We start from the raw sequence: 12,383 nt of genomic DNA, 5'->3' as shown, positions 1-12,383 counted from the left end.
GATTGCTGCCATTGTCACACACCACGTTGCCGATCTCCAGCTGGTGCGGGGTCAGCCACTGAACTGATCCACCTGTTTGTTAACAGCAGCCAGGAGAGCTGCTCCAGTGTGACTCTCTGCTTTGAGGCAAGACATGTCTAAGGAGGCGTGACACCGTCGTACCTGGCATGCAGCATAGGCCCTGGGGATCTGAGGCTGTGTAGCTGGAGAGGAGATCGCAGCACCAGTAAAGTTGAACTGCCACTCAGCCAAGGAGGAGGAGGATGACGACAGCGAAGTTTATGTAGCAGGAGGAGAGGAGGTGGCAGCAGGCCTGCCTGCAAGCCGTGGAGGTGTCACAAGTTGTTCCGCTGCACAGCCACGTACTCACTGCTTTCCATCGGTCACCAGGTTGACCCAATGGGCTGTATAAGTAATGTACCTGCCCTGACCGTGCTTGGCAGACCAGGCATCCGTGGTCAGGTGGACCCTTGACCCAACGGTGTGTGCCAAAGATGACACCACTTGCCTCTCAACTTCACGGTACAGTTTGGGTATCACCTTTTTAGATAAATAATTGAGGCCTGGCATCTTCCACTGCGGTGTCCCAATGGCCACAAATTTACGGAAGGCCTCAGAGTCCACCAGCTGGTATAGTAACAGCTGGCGAGCTAACAGTTCCGCCAAGCCAGCTGCCAGACGCCGGGCAAGGGGGTGACTGGCAGAAATTGGCTTCTTCCACTTTCCTTCACGGACACCTGGCTGCTGTGGGTAGAGGAGCAGGAACCGCTCAAGGGCAGAGGCGGAGTGGAGGAGGGTGGCTGTGAAGGTGCAAGGGAGAAAGCGACTGAAGATGCTGCACCTGAAGGAGGAAGACTAAAAGGAGGGTGGCTTTTCTTTTGTGTGCTGCTTTTGCTCAGGTGCTCTTCCCATTTCAGTTTGTGCCTTTTCTCCATGTGCCTTCATAAGGCACTTGTCCCTACGTAGATGTTGGCCTTTCCACGGCTCAATTTTTGGAGGCAGAGAGAACAGATGGAATTGCTCCGATCTGCGGCAGACACATTAAAACATTTCCAAACCGCTGAGCCCCCCGGGGTGATGGCACTTAGGTGGCATCAGCAGCTGACGTTGAAGGGCATGTTGGCTGGCTGTCCATAGGTGGTCATACATGGCGCCGGACACTGCCACCAGCTGTTTCTGATGACGAGCTCCCCCTGCTTCTTACAGGAACTCGTCTCCTCCTACTCCTCTCTGACTCCCCCTCTGAACTGTCCCCCTGTTCATCTCCTCTATTGGGAACACACGTGCAGTGGTGCTCGTAATGGCCAAAAAAACTTCGTTTCGCAAATTTCGCGAAGTTTTCCGCATCGTAAAACTTTGCATTAAACTTCGCGTAGTATTTTACGAAGTTACGGGTACAGCGTAGTTACGGCTACGATACTACGCATGTAAACGAAATTGCGTAACGTAATTACGCATCACTTAACTAGCCACTGCGCATGCGCATACTATATTTTAATGCGTACAATCATGCTTATGATGCGTATAAACATACGCATTTAACAGCGCATGCACGCCGCTAACATAACATGTCCGCATGCGGAAATTTGTAAGCGTGCATCAATGCAAAATGACTAATATTGTAATGAACCGTAATTTCGCGAAGTTACAAAGTCATACGAAATTACGATACATAATTACGGTCCACACCTAATTTATTACGCATCCTCCGTAAATTTCGCATTACGATGGAAAACGACGAATTACGATGCAAAAATTTGCGCATGCGAAATTTTGAAGCACCACTGCATACGTGGCATCCGTATCATCGTCATCATCATAATCATCCTGCCCAGCTTCGATTGCCTCAGACACCTACAAAACTGCACCAACAGAAGGTACTTCATCCTCCTCCTCCTCACACGTTACGTCCATAGTGTCGCCTAACTCAGACATATGAGGTGGTGTAACTTGCTTAGGGCCTTCATCTGAATGTAACAATAATGGCTGTGCATCAGTGATTTCCCCACCAAATAACTCCTGCGAACTGTCAAATGTAGTGGATGTGGTACTTGTAGTGGCGCTGGTGTCTGCGTAAGATGAGGTGTTCTGTGTTAAATAGTCAACCACGTCCTGACAATCTTGAGAGTTGATGGGATGTGCCTTCTTCTGAGTACTGTACTTCGGTCCAGGGCCGCACGAAATCACATCAGCACGACCTCGCACAGACCTGCCGGGTGGCCTTCCTCTGGGTCTGCCTCTACCTCTACCTGTTTTGTCCGTTTTGTCCATATCGGGGGGTATGAAGTGAAAGGTATGCACTGACTTGACTAATACAATGTGCAGTCACACAGGTGCAGTTAACAGGTATGCACGGAGTGGTATATCACACTGCGTGCACTCACGTAGGTAGGTGGGTGCACTGAACACAACAGGTAGGTATATGCAGTGATGGGTATTAAAGTGTGCACCTGTCACACACAGACAGGTACCGGACAGGCACAGTAACACTGTGTGCGCTCACATAGGTAGGTAGGTGCACTGAAGTGAACAACAGGTAGTAGGTATATGCAGTGATGGGTATTACAATGTGCACCTGTCACACACAGACAGGTACTGGACAGGCACAATGACACTGTGTGAGCTCACGTAGGTAGGTGGATGCACTGTGAACAACAGGTAGGTATATGCAATGATGGGTATTATAATGTGCACCTGTCACACACAGACAGGTACCGGACAGGCACAGTGACACTGTGTGTGCTCATGTAGGTAGGTGGGTGCACTGAAGTGAACTACAGGTAGTAGGTATATACAGTGATGGGTATTACAATGTGCACCTGTCACACACAGACAAGTACTGGACAGGCACAGTGACACTGCGTGCGCTCCCGTAGGTAGGTGGGTGCACTGACTGAAGTGAACAACAGGTAGGTATATGCAGTGATGGGTATTACTATGTGCACCTGTCACACACACACAGGTAGTCACTGTATGTGCTGCGCCTGGCAGTGGCACACACAGTAAGAATTACCAAGGCTGTCTATGCAACAATGTCAGTAGGACAAAAAAAAAAGATCACAAGAACAAGATTAGCTCTCAAAAGAGCTGTTGAGGGGTGCTTTTTTAGCAATAAGAATCAGCTAGGAGCAAGCTAAGAAGCCTACAAGAGCCTAACTAAGCTTTCCCTATAGCTCTCTATGCAACAGCTCTCCCTTCTCTAATTAATGCAGGCACACGAGTGAGTCCAAAGCCTGACGCTGCCTGCCTTTTATAAGGGGGGGAGAAGCTCCAGGAGGGAGTGTAGCCTGATTGGCTACAATGTGCCTGCTGACTGTGATGTAGAGGGTCAAAGTTGACCCACATGATGCACTATGGGGGAGAACCGAACTTCCGGAAAAGTTCACGGTTCGCAGCGATCGCGTACCCCGGAAGTTCGCCAGGAACCGTTCGCCGGCGAACCGTTCGGGCCATCTCTAGTCTCCACACCTCGGCCAGCCTGTCCTCTCCACACTTCGGCCAGCCTGCGCTCTCCACACCTCGGCCAGCCTTCCCTCTCCACACCTTGGCCAGCCTGACCTCTCCACACCCCGGCCAGTCTGTGGGCCCTACACCTCCGCATGCCTATGGTCCGACTCCTTACACCTTGGCCAACCTGTGGTCCTTACATTTCACCAGCCTGCTATCCCCACACCTCAGCCAACCTGTTGTCTCCACAACTCAGCCAGCCCACAGTCCCCACGCATTGGCTAGCCTGCAGTCCAGACACATTGGCCAGCCCATGGTCCGGACACATTGGCCAGCCTGCGGTCCCCACACATCGCTATCCTCCAGTCCCCACACCTCGGCCAGCCTGCGGTCCCGACACCTGAGCCAGCCATGTTTCCCACTGTGAACTCCTTGCCTGCATGTCCCAGTGGTTGTTTGCTGACTTTTAACAAGATAATTGAATCCCGCTTCATAGAAAAGTGGCTATAAAAAGTCCATTCCCCGGGCGGATGTTTATGCAGCTCGGCTCCAACGCCCCCGTGAGCCAGAGGGAATCTGGTGGCGTTTTTATGACTCCGCAGCCATCGCCGACCATAAAGTTGCAGTTGCTATAGTTTTCCAGAAAAGCCATATGTGTGCAGGAGAAGACCGTAAACTTCATGCTAAAAAACAGGACTTTATCCTCGTCCTCAACAAATGCGGGGAACCGACTCAGCTGACTCTGTCCACACTTACCGTATATCACACAACCTCTAACATTTTTTAAAATATTTCATTATTTCTATTCATGGGACAACACTAAAGATATGACTCTTTGATACAATGGAAAGTAGTCCATGTACAGCTCATATAACAGTGTAAATAACTCAACACCAGGGGCGTAACAATAGACCCTGCAGGGGATGCAGCCGCAGGGGGGCCCAGAAGCCAAAGGGGGCCCGTCCTGAGAGACTGACAACTAAGGGCAAGGAGAGAAAAAACGTTTTGCTCTTTACCCAATTGTTCTGACTACATCTCTTCAACCACTGATAAGTGATCATACAAAGTTTTGTAGATAGTCCCTATTCAGAGTGCAGCAGGATCTTGTGTACAGCATGCTGCCCCAACCTCTCTACCGCTCCCCAAGTGCTGTGTACTGTAGTGACGCTGGAGGAATCTGCAGAGCCAGCTCTGCGTCATCAGAGATGGACAGAGTGAGTGTAATAAGCTGAGGCTGGGAGCACACTCGTCTGTCAGTTTTCTGCATGCGTTTTCTGCACACCACGTCTGTCTGTATGTGTGAAAATATGTACGTTTTACCATAGAAGCTAATGTAATTGATAGAGAAAATGCTTACAATTGAATAACATTGGTTCTCAGTTTACCTGTGCAGAAAGCGGATGGGGTGGGCGGATTCGGCAGGAGGAGACCCCATCCAAAGTTTCGCAGGGGGCCCAGTGATTTGTATTTATGCGCCTGCTCAACACACAGCCATTAATGTCTAAACCCCTGGTAACAAAAGTGTGTACACCCCTACAACATTCAAGTGTCAATATATTGTGTAGCCTCCGTAGAAGCGCGACACAGCGTGAAACGGCCGTCAGGCGAGCAGTCCCCAGCACCCAGGGCCGGATTACCGACCAGGCAACAAAAGCAGTCGCTTGGGGCCCCATTCAGAGTCAAAGGGGCCCCATTAGCATATAAACCAGCCCTCGCCATCCGTCAGCGGTGGCTGGCTGGTATAATGGTTAAAGGGACTCTGAGCAGTGCAGAAACTATGGAAAGATGCATATCATTTTAAAGCTCTCTTTCTCCTCTTTCCAATGATAGATAAACTGCCACCCTATGCCTTTTAGTTTTCGCTATTTTCACGATCGAAATTGCGGCCACTGCAATTTCGCAAAAATAGCGAAAACTAAAAGGCATAGGGTGGCAGTTTATCTATCATTGGAAAGAGGAGAAAGAGAGCTTTAAAATGATATGCATCTTTCCATAGTTACATTGTATTACACAGGACATCTTTTCTCCAAAGTCGTCAGCTTGATTCAGCACAATACAATGAAATATAAGGAACCCAGGGGGATATAATTACAAACATCATGCTGGTAGGTGTGAGGATGTAATTAATTAGTTGTGGGAATGCTTAAAGGCATATCCACAGGCACTGCTCGGAGTCCCTTTAAGGGCTCTGCCTCTGACACAGGAGACCAGGGTTCGAATCTCGGCTCTGCCTGTTCAGTAAGCCAGCACCTATTCAGTAGGAGACCTTAGGCAAGTCTCTCTAACACTGCTACTGCCTATAGGGTGCGTCCTAGTGGCTGCAGCTCTGGCGCTTTGAGTCCGCCAGGAGAAAATCACAATATAAATGTTATTTGTCTTGTCTTGTCAAATGATGCCGTGCGCTGCTGATTGTCTTCAGAGCTAGGCTCCCCTCTTAGGTCCCCCTCCTGCTACTGTGTGCTCTGCCGCTGCCCACTCCTCCCTCCCTTCCCACAGAGAACCACAGCTGCAGCAAGAATGATAGCAGCAGATGGCAAACGCTCACTCACCTATCCATGATCCAATCGATAGAGATCTCGTCATCTGAAACCCATCTGTCTCTTCTACAGTGCAGCCACTCGCTCTGAACTTCCTGATTCTCAGATCAGACAGGAAGTAGGAAGTAGTAATAGTAGTAGTAACAGAGCGGCATCACTCTAGAGGAGACAGATGGGCTCCGGATGACGGGACCTCTATTGCTTGGATCGCAATAGGTGAATGTGAGCCATCTGGTGCTGTCATTCTCCCCCGCTGCGGCTGCCTTCACTGCTGGACTATCGTATTCACTGGGATGGAGGCTGCATGGTGGCTGTCTAGTTTGGGAGGTAATCGGTTGTTCAGTGGTGGGGGTGGTTATGTAATTCTGTCTGGGGAACGGCTTCCGGTTTGGCGGTGTCCAGAGCTTTCTGCTATTGCCAGGCTGGAGATGCAGGGGGAAAGTGCTGCTGCTGTGATATCTGGCGCCCTCTTCACAAGGGTGCCCCAGCCCCTGAGTGCAAATGTCCCAGCCATTCATCTCTCACACTGCATTTTGCCGCTGTGGGGCATGTTGCTGTGCAGCTGCATATTATGATTCTATTACGACATGATGGGGGGCCAAATCAGTTACTTTGCTTAGGGCCCCATTTAGCCTTAATCCGGCTCTGCCAGCACCCACCGTCACCACCACACATCTGAGCACCGGTATGTCCATGTATGCTGCACTACTGTTTTGTATTTATCCATTTGGACTGTGCCTCACTTTTTTCAGAATAAATGTACGTTGCAGTGCCGATCATTTCTCCTCCTTCCTCCATGTCAATATATTGTGTGGCCACCATTGTTTTCCAGGACTGCCTTATGTGGGCATGGAGGTCACTAGAGCTTCACTGATTTCCATTGGAATCCTCTTCCGCTCCTCCATGATGAAGCTGGTGGATAGAGACCTTGTGCTACTCTGCCTTCTGTTTGAGGATGCCCCACAGAAGCTCAATAGGGTTTAAGTCTGGAGACCTGCTTGGCCAGTCCAGCACCTTCACCCTCAGTTTCTTTAGCTAGGCAGTGGTCATTATTACTTGTATTATGTACAAGAATCGCATGTGCAAGAAGCCTTAGTTCTGGCAACACTTGTGTAGCCCCGAGGGCCGGATTTACCATAAGGCACTGTAGGCACGTGCCTGCAGGCGCCTGATGTTAGAAAGGCGGCTCACTCCTCTCACCGAGTGCCTTACTCCCTCCTTCCCTATGCCGAGTCTTGATGAGAGTGTAAATGAGAGGTTACTCTCCAGCTCTCGGCATTCCACTGATTTCCCTTCAGTCAGGGGCACCTCTAGCTCCTTAATACTACCTAATACTAAGCAGCACCTGTAGCTACCTATGATGGGCAAATTAAGTAAGGGAGAAGTGACAGCTGGGCCAGCCAGCACACTTGCGGTGCAGTTCGGCGGGGGTTTGTAGGTTCATGGAGGGCGAAGTCTAGGTTGCCAGGACATCTGTGCCTATAGGCTCCAGTGAGGTAAATCCAGGCCTGGTAGACCCAATCCATGACACTCCCACCACCATGCTTCACTGTAGGCAAGGCACACTTGTACTCCATCCTCACCTGGTTGACGCCACAAACGCCTGACACCATCTGAACCAAATAATTTTATCTTGGTCTCATCAAGCCACAGGACATGATACCAGTAATCCCTGTCCTTAGTCTGCTTGTCTTCAGCAAACTGTGGGCTTTCTTCTGAATCATCATCTTTATCTTCTTTCTGCTTCCTTTCAGATTACCCACTGAGAACATGAATTGCTAAGAATACCGACGTCTCCCCTTCGAGCCACATGGAGATGTTTTCAAAAACATGTTTGACAACATGACCGATTCAGCGACTCTCTGTGCTACGGCGAAGACTGGGAATGATTCATACGACACAGAGGACCCTATGGAGATGGAGAAACAGAAGAGCCTCATCATACTGCTCTCCTGCCCTCTCTCCGCCTTCATCATCCTTTCCAACCTCTTCATCATCATTGGTATTGTCTTCAACAAGAAGCTCCACAACTCTACCAACTACTTCTTCCTCAGCCTCCTGTTTGCGGACTTCTTTACGGGGACAATGCTGCCCGTCATCCCCAGCATGAGGTTTAGCAAAGATCTGGATTATCATTGGTGCTTGATTTTCTTCATAACTCCAAATTTCTTCTTTCTCTCCTTCCTGACCAACTTGTTGATGGTTCACTATGAGAAGTATTTGTGCATCATCTACCCCTTGCACTACCAGAACATCTGGGTTCATCGTTGTGTGCCGTTCTCCTTGTTCTTGGTGTGGACGTTGCCACTGGCAGTTTCTTGCCTCCCCATGATGGGATGGAATAACTGGAACAACAGCTGCATTTGTTCCTACAAGCAAATCTTCCCCATTGAGTACATTTACATGGAAACCTATGGTCTTGTCATCCCGGCTATCCTGGCCATGAGCTTTATCACCATCAAACTTCTGTTGGTGGCCCGAAAGCAGCTAAAGGAGATCAAGAAGCTCCACCGGTCAGTCCAACGAGACGCCGCCACAGACCTGGACCGGCAGATGGACCTGAACTACACTAAATGCATTGCCATTTTCTCCTTGACTTTCCTCATTTGCTGGGTTCCATACATCGCTCTCCTGCAAGTCTCCGTCTTGGTCTTGGAGAATTATGAGATCAGTTGGTGGATTGTCCTCACACTGACCTGTGTGGGTAGTGGAAGTGCTGCCATCGTCCCTGTGATTCTGGGACTAAGCCACCGCCAGTATACTGAACTGTGGAGGACGCTCTGCAAAAAGTACTGCCAGTCTTCTTGTAAGCCTGGAGGACACCCACCAAACCACCACAACATGGTCAGCAAGGAGGAGACTCTTGAGGATGGATTAACTGCTGATAAATAATTTATTTAGTCCTATGACTGGCTAATGGCTATACTTCTGTGAAGATTATGATATTTTCCCAAATTAAGAATAAAGGACTCGCAACTGGACAATCTTTTCTGTTCTAGAGGATGTCATGACTCATGATATATCTTCTAGAACCCAAAAGGTGGCCATACATCTGGTGATTATTCAGGCTGATCGACCATCTGGTTCGATAATTTTATCTAATTGGTTGAAAATCGGTGTAGCAACATGTCTATCCGATCGATGGTTCGAAAGATTTTGGGCCAAAATTCAATGCATTGATCGGACATGATGGAAAATCCGATCAAAAGTACTCAATCAGGTGCACAATGACTAACGTATGCTACAGAACCTGGGCCGCTGTGCCTCCCAAGTTTAAAATGTCCCCCCTGATGCCTGTGCTGCGTAAATTCTCACCGATCCAACTGGTGCACCTCCTGGCATCCTCCCACAATCACCACAGTACTGCAAGTGTCTGTACCATATGGCACCAGGCGCGTGTGTGATGTCACAACGCACCACGTGATGGTAACTGCGGAGGATGACGGGGGTCACACCAGTAGGACAGGTGAGAATTTACACAGCACAGGCACCAGGGGGGGAGTAGGACAACACATTTTACATTTGGAGGGCGTATAGGCAGGTGGAGACGATGGGCGTGATAGATTTCATGCTGAAATATAATGGGAATTGAAGGCGTAACTAGAAATCACTGGGCCCCATTCCCCCTGCACACTGCATAGGGACTGTTTACAAATCTTTGTTATCAGTTGCTGAGCAGATACAGTCATTTGGCCAATTGTGCAGAGAGCAGAACGTTTTTTTCTCTCCTTGCCCTTAGTTGTCAGTTCCTCAGGACAGGGCCCCCTGCGGCTTCTGGGCCCCCTGCAGCTGCATCCCTTGCGGGGTCTATTGTTACGCCCTTGCTGCTGTGTATGGGCAGGCAGCAGATCTCTCTCTGATCAGGTTTGATCAGAGAGAGATCTGTCTGGTCCATATACTGTATCTGTCCATATATTGCCTGATGTATGGGCACCTGAAGGGTTGCCCAGTTGAGGATTCCTAACTTTTTCTTTGGATAGTCCCATGAGACCCACTTTTTCTTTCAAACTCCAGCACTAACAATGTGAAGGATTATAAAACCGACCACTAAACACCGATTTTAAGTAAGCGTTGTGCAGCACGTGTGATGGCCTTTTATTGATGGAGTCCTTTTTGTTCTCTTTATGAAGGCCAGCAGTTTCATAAAATAAATTAAAAAAAATACCTTTTTTACTTTTGCCTCTTGTTTCTCTACTTCCTGTATGATAAGTACTTTTCAGCATGCTGTAGAATAAGTTTCTGCCCTGGCAACTCATTGTGCTGAATGAGCTCTGATCTGTTTGTGGGCCCGCCTACAAACCTGATTATTTCCTTGCAGGAAGTTGCACCAAGGATCAGGTGACCCAAAATGAAGATAGGTACTGGTTACAATAACTTTGCAATTTAAAGCTTAAAGGACCACCATAATAGAAAAAAAATGTGCACACATACATACTATATAAGGCCTCTATCACATGGGAGTCTGAAGGCGGGGAATTCTCTCTTGCACGACAAGAGCTTGTAGATGGTAGCACTTAGCGTTAGAGATTTAAAGCGGACCTGAACTCAGAACGTCCTCTCTGCTCTAAAAGCTGCACAGCAGCATAATAACACATTTCTTTGTTACACCTGATACAAATCCTAAAATAAAGCTGCACTGTTTCTACTTCCTGATTCATGGAAGCAGACATATTGTCTACCTCCTGAGCTTTCAAGATGGCCTTATCTGCCATCTCTGCCATAGGCAGTCATGTGACAAAGGGGAGAGATCAGATTACAACTTGTGATTAGACACAAATGAGGGGAAATAAACAGGCTAAAGTCTCTAAATACACACAGGGTGCATTTCTCTATGTATTTCTTCAGTCCTGTGCAAGATTTCAGGTCCACTTTAACAATATATTATAACCCTAAACTGCAGTAGTAAAACAACCACAAGATGTCACTGTGTGTAAAATGGGATGATGATCACTATGGCAGTGTTATTTCCTGTATTCTCACACTACGATCCTCTCTGTTCCAAGAAGTGAAGGTCATGTGTAGGATAACTCTTAGAGAAGCATGTGATCAGTTTGGTCAGTTGATAGATACAGTATGTAACTCTCTGATTAACTAGTCATGATCATGTGCTAAAGCAGGAACTGATCCCAGCAAATCAGAGCTTTGCAAATCTATCAGCTGATCAAACCTGTCACATGCTTCTCCATGACATCTCCTAGACATGACCATCACTATAAGTAAGCTGCATTTCCTGATGGTGGTAGGGTGGCCATCCGTCCGGATTTAGGCCGGACAGTCCGGATTTTGGAGTGCTTGTCCTCCGTCAGGCGCAAGGCAAGGAAGGACAGCCAGATGTCCTCCTTTTTGGACGCTGAGCTGTGTGGAGGAGAGAAAGAGCGCAGAGAAGAGGGAGCGGTGGGCACAGTGGGAAAGGGGGGACATCTCCCCCCCCCCCCCTCTCCTCACCTTTGGGCTCCCCCTTCCTCGCTCTCCCCTCTAGAACTAAAGTTTTGGGGCGGTTGGCAGCGGGCTCCAAGCGCTGCGTAGTGATGTCCGGTTCATGAGTCATTTGAGCCTGTTCTTTCCTGTGAGTTTAATGATTCGACTCATCCACTGAACCGAATCAGTTCAGTGGATGAGACAGGAACTGCAGCTTACATTCTGTAAGTGACAGCAACATAGCAGAAAAACAATTTATAGCTCATTTTACTCTGGGGAAAAATGCACTTCTTATATGTATGTGTACAATTGTATTTTACATTTTATTATGACAGCAGTCCTTTAAGCTAGATAGATAGATAGATAGATAGATAGATAGATAGATAGATAGATAGATAGATAGATAGATAGATAGATCTGATCTTTAGACATATGGACACAGGAGGATTCTGGGTATAAAGGGATGATGGAGGTTTTGGACTTGGTAACGGACATATTTGGGATGCACTTTGTGCGGAAGTGAGCCATGTTTGAGAGCGGTACGACTCACATAATTGACCATATGTTGCCTGCCAGCTCTGCCACTTAGCCTAATAGTGATGGGAGCACAGATAAGATGGCAATCCCTGATAAGATTGTGCAGATAAGGCAAGCGGGGGTGGCGGGGCGGGGGAATGTGTCCCATTCTGCTCAATAAGCGCAGCGGATAGAGTTCAGCACAGCTGGTAAATGGCTGCTTATATCAAACTAATACCCTAGTTATTAGGGGGATGTGCTAATAGCAACTTCTGCCTCCTGATCGCTGCCTTTTACATGTTTGGCAGTCTAACTGCCTTAGTATGCCAGCCCTCTGCCCACCCCTTACTTCCTGGCGCCCTAGGCCATGGCCTTTGTGGCCTTGCCTCAAATCAAGACAATGGTTCTCAATAAAGTTTTAGACAAATTGGCAAGTGTTGGCATATGCTTGTTTGATTCCTTACC

General features: G+C 48.3%; 1 protein-coding gene across 1 annotated transcript in view; it reads left to right on the top strand.

The window, feature by feature from the left end:
• GPBAR1 (G protein-coupled bile acid receptor 1) overlaps positions 1-10,157 on the top strand; it is a 32,931-nt gene extending 22,774 nt beyond the window's left edge. The window contains exon 2 of the mRNA XM_068247118.1: positions 7,739-10,157. Within this exon, the coding sequence (XP_068103219.1) occupies positions 7,815-8,876 (1,062 nt within the window). The 5' untranslated portion in view covers positions 7,739-7,814 and the 3' untranslated portion in view covers positions 8,877-10,157. The remainder of the gene's footprint in view (positions 1-7,738) is intronic.
• Positions 10,158-12,383: the final 2,226 nt, after the last annotated feature.

The sequence above is a fragment of the Hyperolius riggenbachi genome, chromosome 7 (genome assembly GCF_040937935.1).
Source record: "Hyperolius riggenbachi isolate aHypRig1 chromosome 7, aHypRig1.pri, whole genome shotgun sequence".
Classification (NCBI taxonomy): Eukaryota; Metazoa; Chordata; class Amphibia; order Anura; family Hyperoliidae; genus Hyperolius; species Hyperolius riggenbachi.
Note: the sequence above shows the minus strand (reverse complement) of the source record. Positions and strands in the feature narration are given on the sequence as shown.